Below are 12,533 nucleotides of genomic sequence, written 5' to 3'. Positions count from 1 at the left end.
TCCAGCTGACTGCCTTCTTTCTGCCCCCATGTTTCTTATAATTTCATTTAAATACCGTAGACATGCATAAAAATACTGATTCACACTAACTTTTATATCATCGTGATAATAATCAGGTGGAAGGGTGGCACAGTGGGTACTGGGAGTATTTAGGTTTTCCTCCAACATTCAAACAAATACAGTCACACACAATTTCATTGTTCTCACAATTAATCTTTAAACAAAACGCAAAACAAACTGGAGTGCCAAACATCTGTTTTTATTTCAGAGCAGAATGTAAGACACACTTTTTTTTAGTAAACTAATGGTATCAGAAACTACTAAGAATATTTTTGGGGATAAAACAGATAAAACAGACTTCTTTTAGACTTTTTCTTTGTACATGGAATGTAATAAATTGTAAAACCAAAATAAAATAAAAATTTCCAGGGTTTTCTTGTATTAGGTAACATATGCTTCCTTTGCTAAAATTCTTGCTGAAGGAAAAAAATACAATGTTGAATTTAAAATCCAAATGAACTCTGACTCTCTTTTCTCAGAGACTATAAAACAGTTCATAGTAATCAAAAGGCATACAAGTACATTCACACATCAAACATACCTTTCCTGACAAAAGCTACCAACTTTTAAAAAAAGCCACACATTATGGTGAATCTTCTACACAAATCAATCCTCTTCAATTGTGATCATTCAGTTAAATCTTGATGATTTTACTTTAAAAACAAAAACACACAAATTCATACTGAACTGCTTCACTTGGTGTCTAGCTTTGCCATTTCCTGTACATAGATTCCAATACTCTCGCTGTCAAACAAAACAAAGTAGATGTTCTTCAGGGAGGAAGATGTCGAGGACACAAAGTGACTAGAGATTGCTTTTAAGATCAGCTGTGCCGCTGTCTGCTTAGGGAAACCATTTCTGGAGAAAGAGAAAGAGTAGGAGGAGAAAGGTTAACAACGTTTCATTGTTTGGATCAAAGCAGTGAGTGAGCACAGGCTATGACTTAAATGTATCACCAATCAAAAAAAGTTTAACACAGAAAAAAAGCATTATATAAAACATATAAGCACTCTGGCTCTTTGATAGGAGAAAAATATTACAATGTTACAAAGTTTGTCTACTTGTATCAAAATTCACCATTTGAATAAATTTTAATTGTCTCATGACAATGTCTTTTTCCTTATATCTTTCTAAAGCAGTAAATTCACTTCAGAATTAGTTTGCAGTTTCCATTATCTTCATGTAGACACTGATGAAATTTTAAATGAAACATGGTGCGTTTTTAGAAGAGGAAGAGACAAGCTGGTTGCAATGTAAAAGAATATTAAAATATTTTAGCATTTTAATAAATTAATCTTGTGATCTTCAAACAGCCTCGTAAATGACTCTGAATTTTACAAATATTTTTTGATTGTACAACTACAGCAGTGGGATTGAGAGATAAAGATAGGAAACCTTCCATCAATTTTCAATCTCACGTTACACACACCTCAGATTTGAACCGAGACAATGTGGAGGCGGTAAACCTTGTGAAACTGGTTCTCAAACTCAACTGGACACATGCTCATTGGATAGCTGATAAATCTTACATTCAAGTTCAGTTAATATCATTAAAAAAAACTATTCTAAAAGGATTATAACAATGAGAATTTTATAAAATCAATACTGAACTAAAAAGAAATTTACTAAAAGTCAAACAGGATGAAGTTTACTATACAGTTGATTTCTGCCGTGGATCACAGCGTGTCTGCAGAGTAAGACAAAGTACCATTACTTTTGTATATCATTGGCAAGTGAACAATACCAACATTATGTACTTGATTATAGAAAAAATTGCCACAGAAAGGCCCAATAGCTACCTCTTAAACTGATATGACGACCCAATATTTTATCAGAACACAGAACAATAAACACAATACTATTGTACAAATTACATGAAATACTACTTGATTGTACGAATTCTGCCGTTCTTTACACGGTAATGTGAAGGAGCAGAATGTTGCTTTCCTAATAGTTGATGGGGCTGTTCCATAACATATATCCAGGAGAGGGGTAGCAATCCATGCATGATTTGTAAAGTGGTATTAATTCAAGAAGTGCTTGATAATCAGTGTTCAGGGAACTACATTCAAAAGCTTGGGAGCAAACACACTCAATCTACCAGCAGAACCAAAAAAGTAATAATCTAAACATGCAAACTCCAAATAACACCGCTCTCCACAGCTCCAAGACTAGTGTTTATCATGTTGCCTGGAGAGTAGGAATTTCACTGTACAATACGGTTGCATAGTATACCAATACTAGAAACCAGTTTTGAGTTTTTGGTACCGGAAGTAAACGTTAGCTTTCCATTTACACCTGGGCAAAAACATGCTTAGACGTGCTGGAGACTTATAAGAAACCACAGGCTTTATCAAACCTAATGATGAGATCCTGGACAACCCCCAGGCGCATCTTATTGCTTTGATGTGATAAAGACCTCGGAGGGGACAAAATGTTTTGACGTGATTAAGACTTCAAAAAAAAAAAAAAACACCCTTTTGCTGCTTCGATGCAATTGAGACTTCAAGAGGAACAGAATTGCTACCCTCCTAATTGCTTTGACACAAGACATTGTGCTACTGTCATACTGCTTGGACGCACCCTTTACGCTATCAAGGAGTAAGCAGTGCATTTGTATGGGAACCATTTTGGTACTGTTACTGAGTTGTGAAAGCGGTTATCAATACCAAAGTCAAAATTTCAGTACCAATTTAGGGATGTGATGGTATCAGAATTTTTGCATTCCAATACTAGTGGAATTTTACGTGCTCTGCCTTTCAATACTACAGGAAAAAAAAAATAATTCAATGGCTTTTTATTAAAGAACCCTCATTTATTGAAGGGCCTTTTTCAGTATGAAATATATAAATACTAGCACCTAAAAACACTTTTAAAATACTTATATATCTATTAAATAGTTAGCCAACTATCACTTAAGCAAACTGGCACTGGTATTCATAAATATCAAAATGCAATGCAAGGCTTGAATTTTAATGTGTGGCAGATAAGGATCCCTATAGTGTAACAGCAAATGGAGTATTTATTTTATACAGTTTGCTGGCTGTTGGATTAATTTGGTTATTGGGAGAAGCTGGGCGCATAAGAAATAACTTCTGTTATCTATGTAATTTGGGAATGAGTTACAGTGAGAGACTTGTGCTTCAGATATTACTCTATAACATGTACAGTACCTCTCTTCTTTACTTTCTGTATAGGGGTTTTAGGGCCTTTTTATACACTCAAAGTGAATAATGTTAAAAATAAATAAACATGGCTCTCTTACCTGCAAGCATATATGGCAATACCATATTCAATTTACTATCTAAAATGGTTTCATTAACTGGACAGGTAAGTATAATCTAAATTTTTTTTTCAAGATCTGAGGCTCCGAAAGTAAGGCTTCTACATGTTGAATTTGCATAAATGCAACTGTCTATTCACCAGGTTTCACATATTCATAGTTCAGTAGGCCTCACAGATCATTTGGATGTCCACAGACATTTACAGCAAGGATTTCTAAATCATCATCAATGATTATCAATGATTTTCAATAATGATAGCATATATTATACATTTCATGACTGTTATAGCCAATCTTAATCCATCAAAAAGACCTTAATCCTTAAAGGAGGCACATTATTCTGCGCAGTCTTGTGTCATCTTATACAATAAATAAAAATGAACTTTACTTGCGTTACTAATTGATTAGTACATAAAATAGAACACTTCTAATAGGAAACCTACATCTAACAAAAACCGTAAAACATTGGTAAGTTTATTAGGTATAACGTTCAAGCTAAAATAAAGTGAGTAAAATTAATTTTTAAATGATTTTAATTATAGTGGATGTATTTAATGTGACTATGAAGGTCATGGGTTAAATAGCATTGAGAACTATGAAAGTGACAGAATAAGCAAACAAAAAAAAAAAACCAAAAAATGAACATTAGGAAAAAAAAAAAAACACAGTAAAAAGCTTTTTAGCGGAAAGAAACTAGCTTTAAATGCTCAGTCAAAACTATAAGCATCTAGTACCATTATTTATTGCCAGAGAAATGTATTTAAAATTCTGTTCTTTTTGGGAAAATGCAAAATTTTTGTCACACTGCAAAAAGTAGTAAACATGTTTTTTTATTTGCAAAATATGTCCTCAAAACATGAAGCCTAAAATGCTTTGGAAACAATTCACTGCTTTACAAGAGGACAATAAGATACTACAGTACATCCGGAAAGTATTCACAGCGCATCACTTTTTCCACATTTTGTTATGTTACAGCCTTATTCCAAAATTGATTAAATTCATTTTTTTCCTCAGAATTCTACACACAACACCCCATAATGACAATGTGAAAAAAGTTTACTTGAGGTTTTTGCAAATTTAGGAAACCAGGCACCGCTCATCACCAGGCCAATACTATCCCTACAGTGAAGCATGGTGGTGGCAGCATCATGCTGTGGGGATGTTTTTCAGCATCAGGTACTGGGAGACTAGTCAGGATAAAGGGAAAGAAGACTGCAGCAATGTACTGAGACATCCTGGATGAAAACCTGCTCCAGAGCGCTCTTGACCTCAGACTGGGGCGACGGTTCATCTTTCAGCAGGACAACAACCCTAAGCACACACCCAAGATATCAAAAGGAGTGGCTTCAGGACAACTCTGTGAATGTCCTTGAGTGGCCCAGCCAGAGCCCAGACTTGAATCCGATTGAACATCTCTGGAGAGATCTTAAAATGGCTGTGCACCGACGCTTCCCATCCAACCTGATGGAGTTTGAGAGGTGCTGCAAAGAGGAATGGGCGCAACTGGCCAAGGATAGGTGTGCCAAGCTTGTGGCATCATATTCAAAAAGACTTGAGGCTGTAATTGCTGCCAAAAGTGCATCGACAAAGTATTGAGCAAAGGCCGTGAATACTTATGTACATGTGATTTCTCCGTTTTTTTTATTTTTAATAAATTTGCAAAAACCTCAAGTAAATGTTTTTCACGTTGTCATTATGGGGTGTTGTGTGTAGAATTCTGAGGAAAAAATTAATTTAATCCATTTTGGAATAAGGCTGTAACATAACAAAATGTGGAAAAAGTGATGCGCTGTGAATACTTTCCGGATGCACTGTACATGAACCGTACATCTATAATATCAGATTAGAAATGGAGTTAGAAAAATTATATTTTGCTGTTTTTTGTAATGTTATAGCATAGTTGTATACATACCTGCCACTAGGGAATGAGGGAAAAGCAATAGATTTGAGTTTCTTCTCCTCAGCAGCTGACAGACAGTTTTTGACCGTTTTTTCCAGTTGTTCTTCACATCTGTCTGAACCCCACTGAGGAATATTGCAGTGAATCACAAATTTTGCAGCCAGTCCATTTGCCTGACTTAAAGCAGCTTTAACAAAAAATATATACATGTATGTGTTAATGTATTTAAATATAAATTTCACATTAGTTACTTTAACCTGCAATCAGACAAATGGCATGCATACATGCATAGATCTACATGTTTGTTTTTAACTACACTGAAGAACAGGTATGGAAAATAAAGAGGTAAAACTAATTACACTTTATGTGGTCAAACTAAAAGTTGATTCTCTAACAGCTGGAAACATGTAACAGCCAACACAAAGGTCATTTACATTTAAGACTTACTTAATCCCATTCTCAAAAATTTACCAAAAACAAATGTAATAAATAACACTTGACTACAGATATCGCCCTATTAAAATATAAGCACAGAGATTTATCAAGAATACAATTAACCTGAAGTTAAATTTCATGGTAATGCATAAAAACATTGAGGCCCATAATTTACCCAAATGAATGCTTGCCTTTAAAATTGAATTATGTAAGAAACAAGGGTGTATCTGAGCTATCAACAATGGCTTTTCTCAGCTGCTGGCATGATGAACAGTTCAGAACTTCTGCATACATAAATCCATCTACATGTGTGCAGACTAAATGCAGTCAATGCGATCAACTGCATTTTATTTTTTGGAGTGTTGTCTGTGAACCTGCCTTTTATTACATGCTAGCTAAACATGTATGTGCTGGAAATGACACAAAATTAAATTTTTATGGAATATCAGAAATGTCGTGCAATAACTGCTCAGTAAGACTGGACAACCATCTGCTTTAATTGGCCATTATTAAAATATCTGCTTTACTCAAATGTGTGCGAGTGTGTCAAGTTAAATAGCTGGTTAATCTCAAATTTGTTTGTGTGCCTTTGTGGACCATATTCCAGCTAGCTTATTTACCTGTCTAATACTGCTATGACTTTACCAGTGTTGTGTTGAACTAATTGGCAAGTGCAAACACCACTGCCTGATTGTGTGCGAGATACACAAGCATATTAGAAGTTTTTTTTTAAGCAAATGCCACCAAATAAAAGCAACCAAATGATGAAGCTATCAGCTTGTGCTAAGATTTTGGAAGAGCTAAATGCTGTCTTCACAGCAATGCTATTTTGAATCAACAAGTTAAGGGGGACAGTCATGTTTTCTATCTTTCATTAGCAAAAAGTACTCTTTCATGTAGAAGCTTCAAGGCTGGTGGACACACAGGACGAAGTTTGATGTTCCACTCTTCTCTTATGAGGTCACTGGTCTAGTATTGAGTTGGTGAAGAACTCAAACCAGAAGAATCAACACAGTGGTTAGGGGATGAGCTGGCCATGCACAAAAATAGCCTATAGCAAATACAGATATTTGCTCTATTTTGTAAAGTAAACTGCAAAAGTCTATTACACATTAACTGGATTTATAGGACATGAAGAATGTGATGTATTTATTAAAAGTGGTAAGATAGATGGACGGTTAAAAATATTATTTATCTTTAAAGAAACTGCAAAGATTTATGACACAAAATATTTGACAGAAACAAAAATAGGACTTTCAACCAATATTTAAGATTAGAATACAATACAATATCTCAGTCAGTAACATGTCAAGAGAACAAAACTATCCATTTTGATAAGAATACAATCTTGCAGCTAAGCCGACTTTCCAGTATGGAACAGACTCTGAATTTTGTTCGTAAAATGAATACACCATCCAACTTTCAACGCAGCATCAATTCTTTATGCTTGGACCTTATAAATTTTATTATTCAAGATAAATTGGCACTTTTCACTATCTCTCTGAAAAGAAAACACCTATAAACATACATCTTAAGAAAGCCATTAAAGAATGTGTCTTAAAATTGAGTGAGAACAATTAGACAGTTCACTCAGATGGAAATTTCTAAACCAATACAATGTATCATGAATGCAGAACTCACAGAAAGTAGTAACAGTGAGCTTGTTAAACTGGTATGAAAGACAAGAAAAGGTCACAATGGATAAACCTATGGCTGAAAAATCTTAAAAAGACTAAAATCTAAAAAAAAAAAAAAAGACTTAAAATTAAACATTTAAATATGTTTTGTTTACAGAAATAATTTTACTTGTGTTAATAATTAAGGAAAAAAAAATAAAACTTTCTGTAAAACTCAATTATACTTTGGCATTCAACAACCTCAATGGGCTAGCGGTAAAGTTGAAGGATGCACCGCTACTGACTGTGCTGTATGTGGTAACCGGTTACTATGTCTCTGTCATTACAATACATAGCACTTCACAATCATTAACACTTTACAAATCTCACACCAAATGGTATACAATAGAAAGATATGCATTGCTTGGTGCACTGCAAACGTTATTACTGAGGTCTACATTGATTACGTAGATTTCAACCTGTCTTGGTAATAGCTGTACTGTCTAATTGGTGCTGGCAAACATGCCAAACCCGAATATAGTTGCAGAGTACTAAGATATACTGTGTGCGTGTGCACATATATATGACTAAGAAATTTGCCAATAAAAACGAGCTTACAATAGTTAAATTAAAAATAAGGAAATATCCAAAGTGTTTTTTTATACTTTATTATTATGGCAATAGTCAAAGCAAGAATAAACAAACTGCAAAAAAAGTGAGCCATAAAAGTAGCCATGAAAAGAAGCAGAAATCTATACCAGCTACCAGTACTAGCACCGCTCTTTGCTACATTTTATTTATTGATTTATTTTTTTAATTCATTCATCAGCAAATCATGAAGCACTTATGAAACTTGTTGTGTTGGGCCTGCTTGGAACAGTCTGCTGAAGTCGTGTAGTGCAAACATATTGTGACGTGTCTTGCTGCCAAACAGAGATAGGTAGAGCAGTTTTAGGAGGAATATTGGTTAGAGTAAGATAGCGACAGGGTGATGACAGCAAGCAAAGTTTAAAAAAAAAAAAAAAAAACCAAGGCAGAGGCAGGCAGATTGAAGGACGACTTGTCGTTCAGAAAAAAAACAAAAAAAAAAAACATAGCACCTGTGGACTCAACCAGAAAAACTGTATCATTACAGTATCAAGTCAGAGTCCACACAATTTGTCTACTTTTTTCTTCTTTACAGATGCAAAAACATTTTAATAAAGGCGGCCTGAATATTTTAAATTACAACTCACTGCTTTAAACATTATGTGTCAATCCAGCAGCCATGTAAGATGGAGAACAATTGTGGGACTACTATGTACGTTGAGCGACAAACATCTTTCAAGTTGGAGTTTTAAAGTGTTATAATAAAAGGAAAAAAACTTGAATTATGCCAGTTATTTTCCCATTTGCTTTAAACTGAAGGTCTTAGCCTTAAACTGCAGTCAGGGATCTCAGATTTATGAGTGAATGGGATAGAATCAAATGCAAAATGATACTTTCAGAGCACAAGAGGAATGAAAAACAGCTCAAAGTGTGGAGAAATGGGACAGGAAAAAAAAAAAACAAAAAAACAAAACACTGAATTCTGAAGGGGTCTGGCTGTACATTTTACAAATTAAGAGAAGTTTAACGATCCAAATTTATGAAATGTCTGACTGTTGAAGTGAGGTGCAAAAAGATCAGTAAAATAATGCAGCATTACATAGCGTATTTGGAAGAACAATGCGAAAATTAGGGCGGGTGAAGCAAGAGTGTTTGTTTTAACCTAATGTCCACTTCTGCCTTCAAATAAATATATACAATATAAATGATAGCTAGATATATAAATTAATCAGTAAACTTCAGGTATGGCATTCTAGAATTCATAATAGCAATTTTACCTTTGTTTTTTTCACTTAGTGTCAAGATTTTTGATAAATTTAATTTTCTTTCTCCCGATTTTTCCAGTTATTTTATGTATTTGCCTGATACATGAGGAGAAATGAGACACTGCAAGTCCAAATGTTAGGAATGCACGGACTAGAGAAAATTGGGGTAGGTTTTTACAAACCCTCCCTCCCCCGGTGACAGCCTTTTCAGCTGCGGATTTCACCGCTACTCCCAACAAACTTTTTATCAAGTTGTCCCCAGATCGTGTGTTCTCATTTAAGAATCATGTCTAGTCTCACAAGACATCTGCAAAAATTACCTTATGCCAGAAAAATTTAAATAAAGGAAAACCATGATACAGCCACAGCCTCGGATGTCACATGGAGTATATACTGTATAGAGAAAGTTGATCGACACATTCCTAAGAAACTTATTATAGAGTTAATTCTAGACGCATATGTCAGCAAATTAAGACTATAAAACACTGACAAGATGACAAGGTTGTGACTAATATGTTGTTTCTCCAAATAAATCAGAGAGAAACAAGGGCATGCTATAATGCATTTGTACACTCTGACAGAGAAAGCAAAGAGATTAATCCTTTATGGTCTTTTTATCTCTAATATACTTTATGTATGTTGTCCCAGACACTGTGGGTTGGCTGGCAACCCAGATGGGATCAATGATTCCTTACATGGTCAAGATGCTTTTATAATGGAAGGGCATGAAAGATTAGACATCCCAACCAGTTTGATTGCTGGCATCTTTCTTAGGCAGGAGGCCATGAGACTCACATACATTTCCCCAATACTTTGGGTACTCCTCTGGTGGAGCTCTCGGTTGTACACCTGTACGGCAACATGAAAGCTGTACTCCTGATACACAGCACTGCTGGGGTACTTGTGTGACTTATTTCTTAGCATCTTAGTACCCAATTAAGAAGCTTGAGCCAGACCCAGTAGTATTCCTGGTCACACATTAAAGGTGCCATTTTACCCCACCCAGGGGAGTCTGATTAAGGAGAGGAGCTGGACAATTCTCGGTGTGGAGAAGTGGAGGAGAAAAAGAAAAGAAAAGGAAGAATTGCATTGATGTTTTGAGTTTGTGGAAGAGAAGCTTGTAAAGGTACTTTGATTAATAAACATACTTTTATTTAACTTGGTACTTGTGTCTGTGGAGCTGTATCTTGGGTTTGGGGCGAGACAACAATGTATAGCACCTACAGAGATCCCCTGCTATATCGCTGTTCAGCTATCGCGGCCCCGCTACATTGTGGATTTATTATTATTACTACTACTACTAGTGGGCTCCGCCCCCTGCTCGCCCACCCCCGGGTTTGGTTTACCGGATAAACAATTTAAAAAGATTGTTATTTTCATGGGAATTGTAACATATGCATTATTTTCATTTTTACTTTAAAACTTTTGTAAAAACCATTATTTGTCCTTTATTTCTGGCCCCAGGCATGGTTAAATCTTTCTCGCGAGACTTAACACTGCTCGTGTTGTGACGGGTTTGGGGTTTAGTTAACGCACGCTCCCTGGCAGGGAGAAAATTTTGTTAGTTGTGGGAATTACAACTCAAAGACACAGGATATCCTATATGGTGTTCCACAAGGCTCTATCCTGGGTCCGCTGCTCTTCTCAATCTACATGCTTCTGTTAGGTCAGATTATCTCGGGGCATAATGCGAGTTACCACAGCTATGCTGATGACACACAGCTGTATTGATCAATAGCACCTGATGACCCCGATTCTCTTGATTCACTAACACAATGTCTTACTTGTATTTCTGAATGGATGAATAGTAACTTTCGCAAGCTCAATAAAGAGAAAACTGAAATCTTAGTGATTGGCAATAACAGATACAATGAGGCTATTGGAAATAAGATGGATACATTAGGATTAAAAGTCAAGACAGAGGTAAAAAGCTTAGGGGTAACTGTTGACTGTAATCTGAATTTTAAATCGCATATTAATCAGATTACTAGGACAGCATTTTTTCACTTAAACATAGCAAAAGTTAGACCTCTTATATCGCTGAAAGATGCTGAGAAATTAGTTCACGTGTTTGTTTTCAGTAGACTGGATTACTGTAACGCACTCCTCTCAGGAATACCTAAAAACGACATAAATCGTTTGCAACTAGTGTAGAATGCAGCTGCTAGAATCCTAACCAGGAAAAGAAAATCCCAGCACAATTCTCCAGTTTTTTATGTCACTACACTGGTTACCTGTGTCATTCAGGATTGACTTTAAAATTCTGCTTATGGTTTATAAAGCCTTAAATAATCTCGCCCTATCTTATATATCGGAATGTCTGACATCTTATATTCCAAATCGTAACCTCAGATCCTCAAATGATTGTCTCCTTAGAATTCCAAGAGCAAAACTTAAAAGAAGTGGTGAAGCGGCCTTCTGCTGTTATGCACCTAAAATCTGGAATAGCCTGCCAATAGGAATTCGCCAGGCTGACACAGTAGAGCACTTTAAAACACTGCTGAAAACACATTACTTTAACATGGCCTTCTCATAACTTCACTGTAATTTAATCCTGATACTCTGTATATCCAATTCATTATAATAACTATTCATGGCGGCTCTAAAATATGTACTAACACCTACTCTCTCTTCTGTTTCTCTTTTTCCGGTTGCTTGCACCACCACCATCTATTCAAAAGCACCGTGATGTTCCAACAGTGATGGATTAAAAGCCAGAAGCCTGCATGACCATCATCATCAAGTCCATCTGTGTGAACCCTAAATACAAAGGGGACTATTTCATTTATGTTAGGTAGAATGAATGCCCAGTGGAGACTGGGAGGTCTCGTGGCCTGGAACCCCTGAAGATTTTAATTTTTTTCTCCAGCCGTCTGGAGTGTTTTTTTTTTTTCTGTCCTCCCTGGCCATCAGACCTTACTCTTTTTCTATGTTAACTAATGTTTTATTTTAATTTCTTATTTTGTCTTTTATTTTTCTTCATTATGTAAAGCACTTTGAGGTACTTTTTTGTATGAAAATGCTCTATATACATAAATGTTGTTGTTGTAAAGAAATGCGATCGGTTCAGCTGCTGTCTTGCTGCTGGCCAGCTGTATGTTCTGCTTGTTGCGTTTTGCGTCAATCACTTCAGACTGTACAGCAGCTGTCCTTTTGCCACTTCTCGTCTCTGCCACTAGCGTTCTGAAGGATGGGGGGGTTGGGTGGTTGAGGGCTGAACACATGCTAAGAGGAAGCGCTCAGATCATCTGCTGGCTTACTGCAGTGTTGTGCTTGTAGTTGTTTTAAGAGCTGGGAGCACCTGAACTTTGTATGCCAAAAGCATTCCAACAACAGCTAGGTTAGATGTCAGTGAAATTGTTTGTAAGTAGGGCGTGATGTGCAAA

At 35.9% G+C, this 12,533-nt stretch overlaps 1 protein-coding gene across 2 annotated transcripts in view; it reads right to left on the bottom strand.

Moving 5' to 3' along the window:
* Window positions 1–243: 243 nt before the first annotated feature.
* Window positions 244–12,533, bottom strand: part of LOC120530671 (core histone macro-H2A.2) — a 54,776-nt gene continuing 42,486 nt past the window's right edge. For both annotated transcript variants that reach the window (XM_039755099.1, XM_039755093.1), the window contains exons 8-9: window positions 5,256–5,430; window positions 244–918 (exon numbers count right to left, since the gene is read on the bottom strand). In XM_039755099.1, coding sequence (XP_039611033.1) covers window positions 753–918; window positions 5,256–5,430 — 341 coding nt within the window. In that variant the 3' untranslated portion in view covers window positions 244–752. The remainder of the gene's footprint in view (window positions 919–5,255; window positions 5,431–12,533) is intronic.

Source organism: Polypterus senegalus, chromosome 1 (genome assembly GCF_016835505.1).
Source record: "Polypterus senegalus isolate Bchr_013 chromosome 1, ASM1683550v1, whole genome shotgun sequence".
NCBI classification, from domain to species: Eukaryota; Metazoa; Chordata; class Cladistia; order Polypteriformes; family Polypteridae; genus Polypterus; species Polypterus senegalus.
The sequence above is the reverse complement of the archived record's forward strand: the minus strand, read 5'-3'. Positions and strand labels throughout refer to the sequence as shown.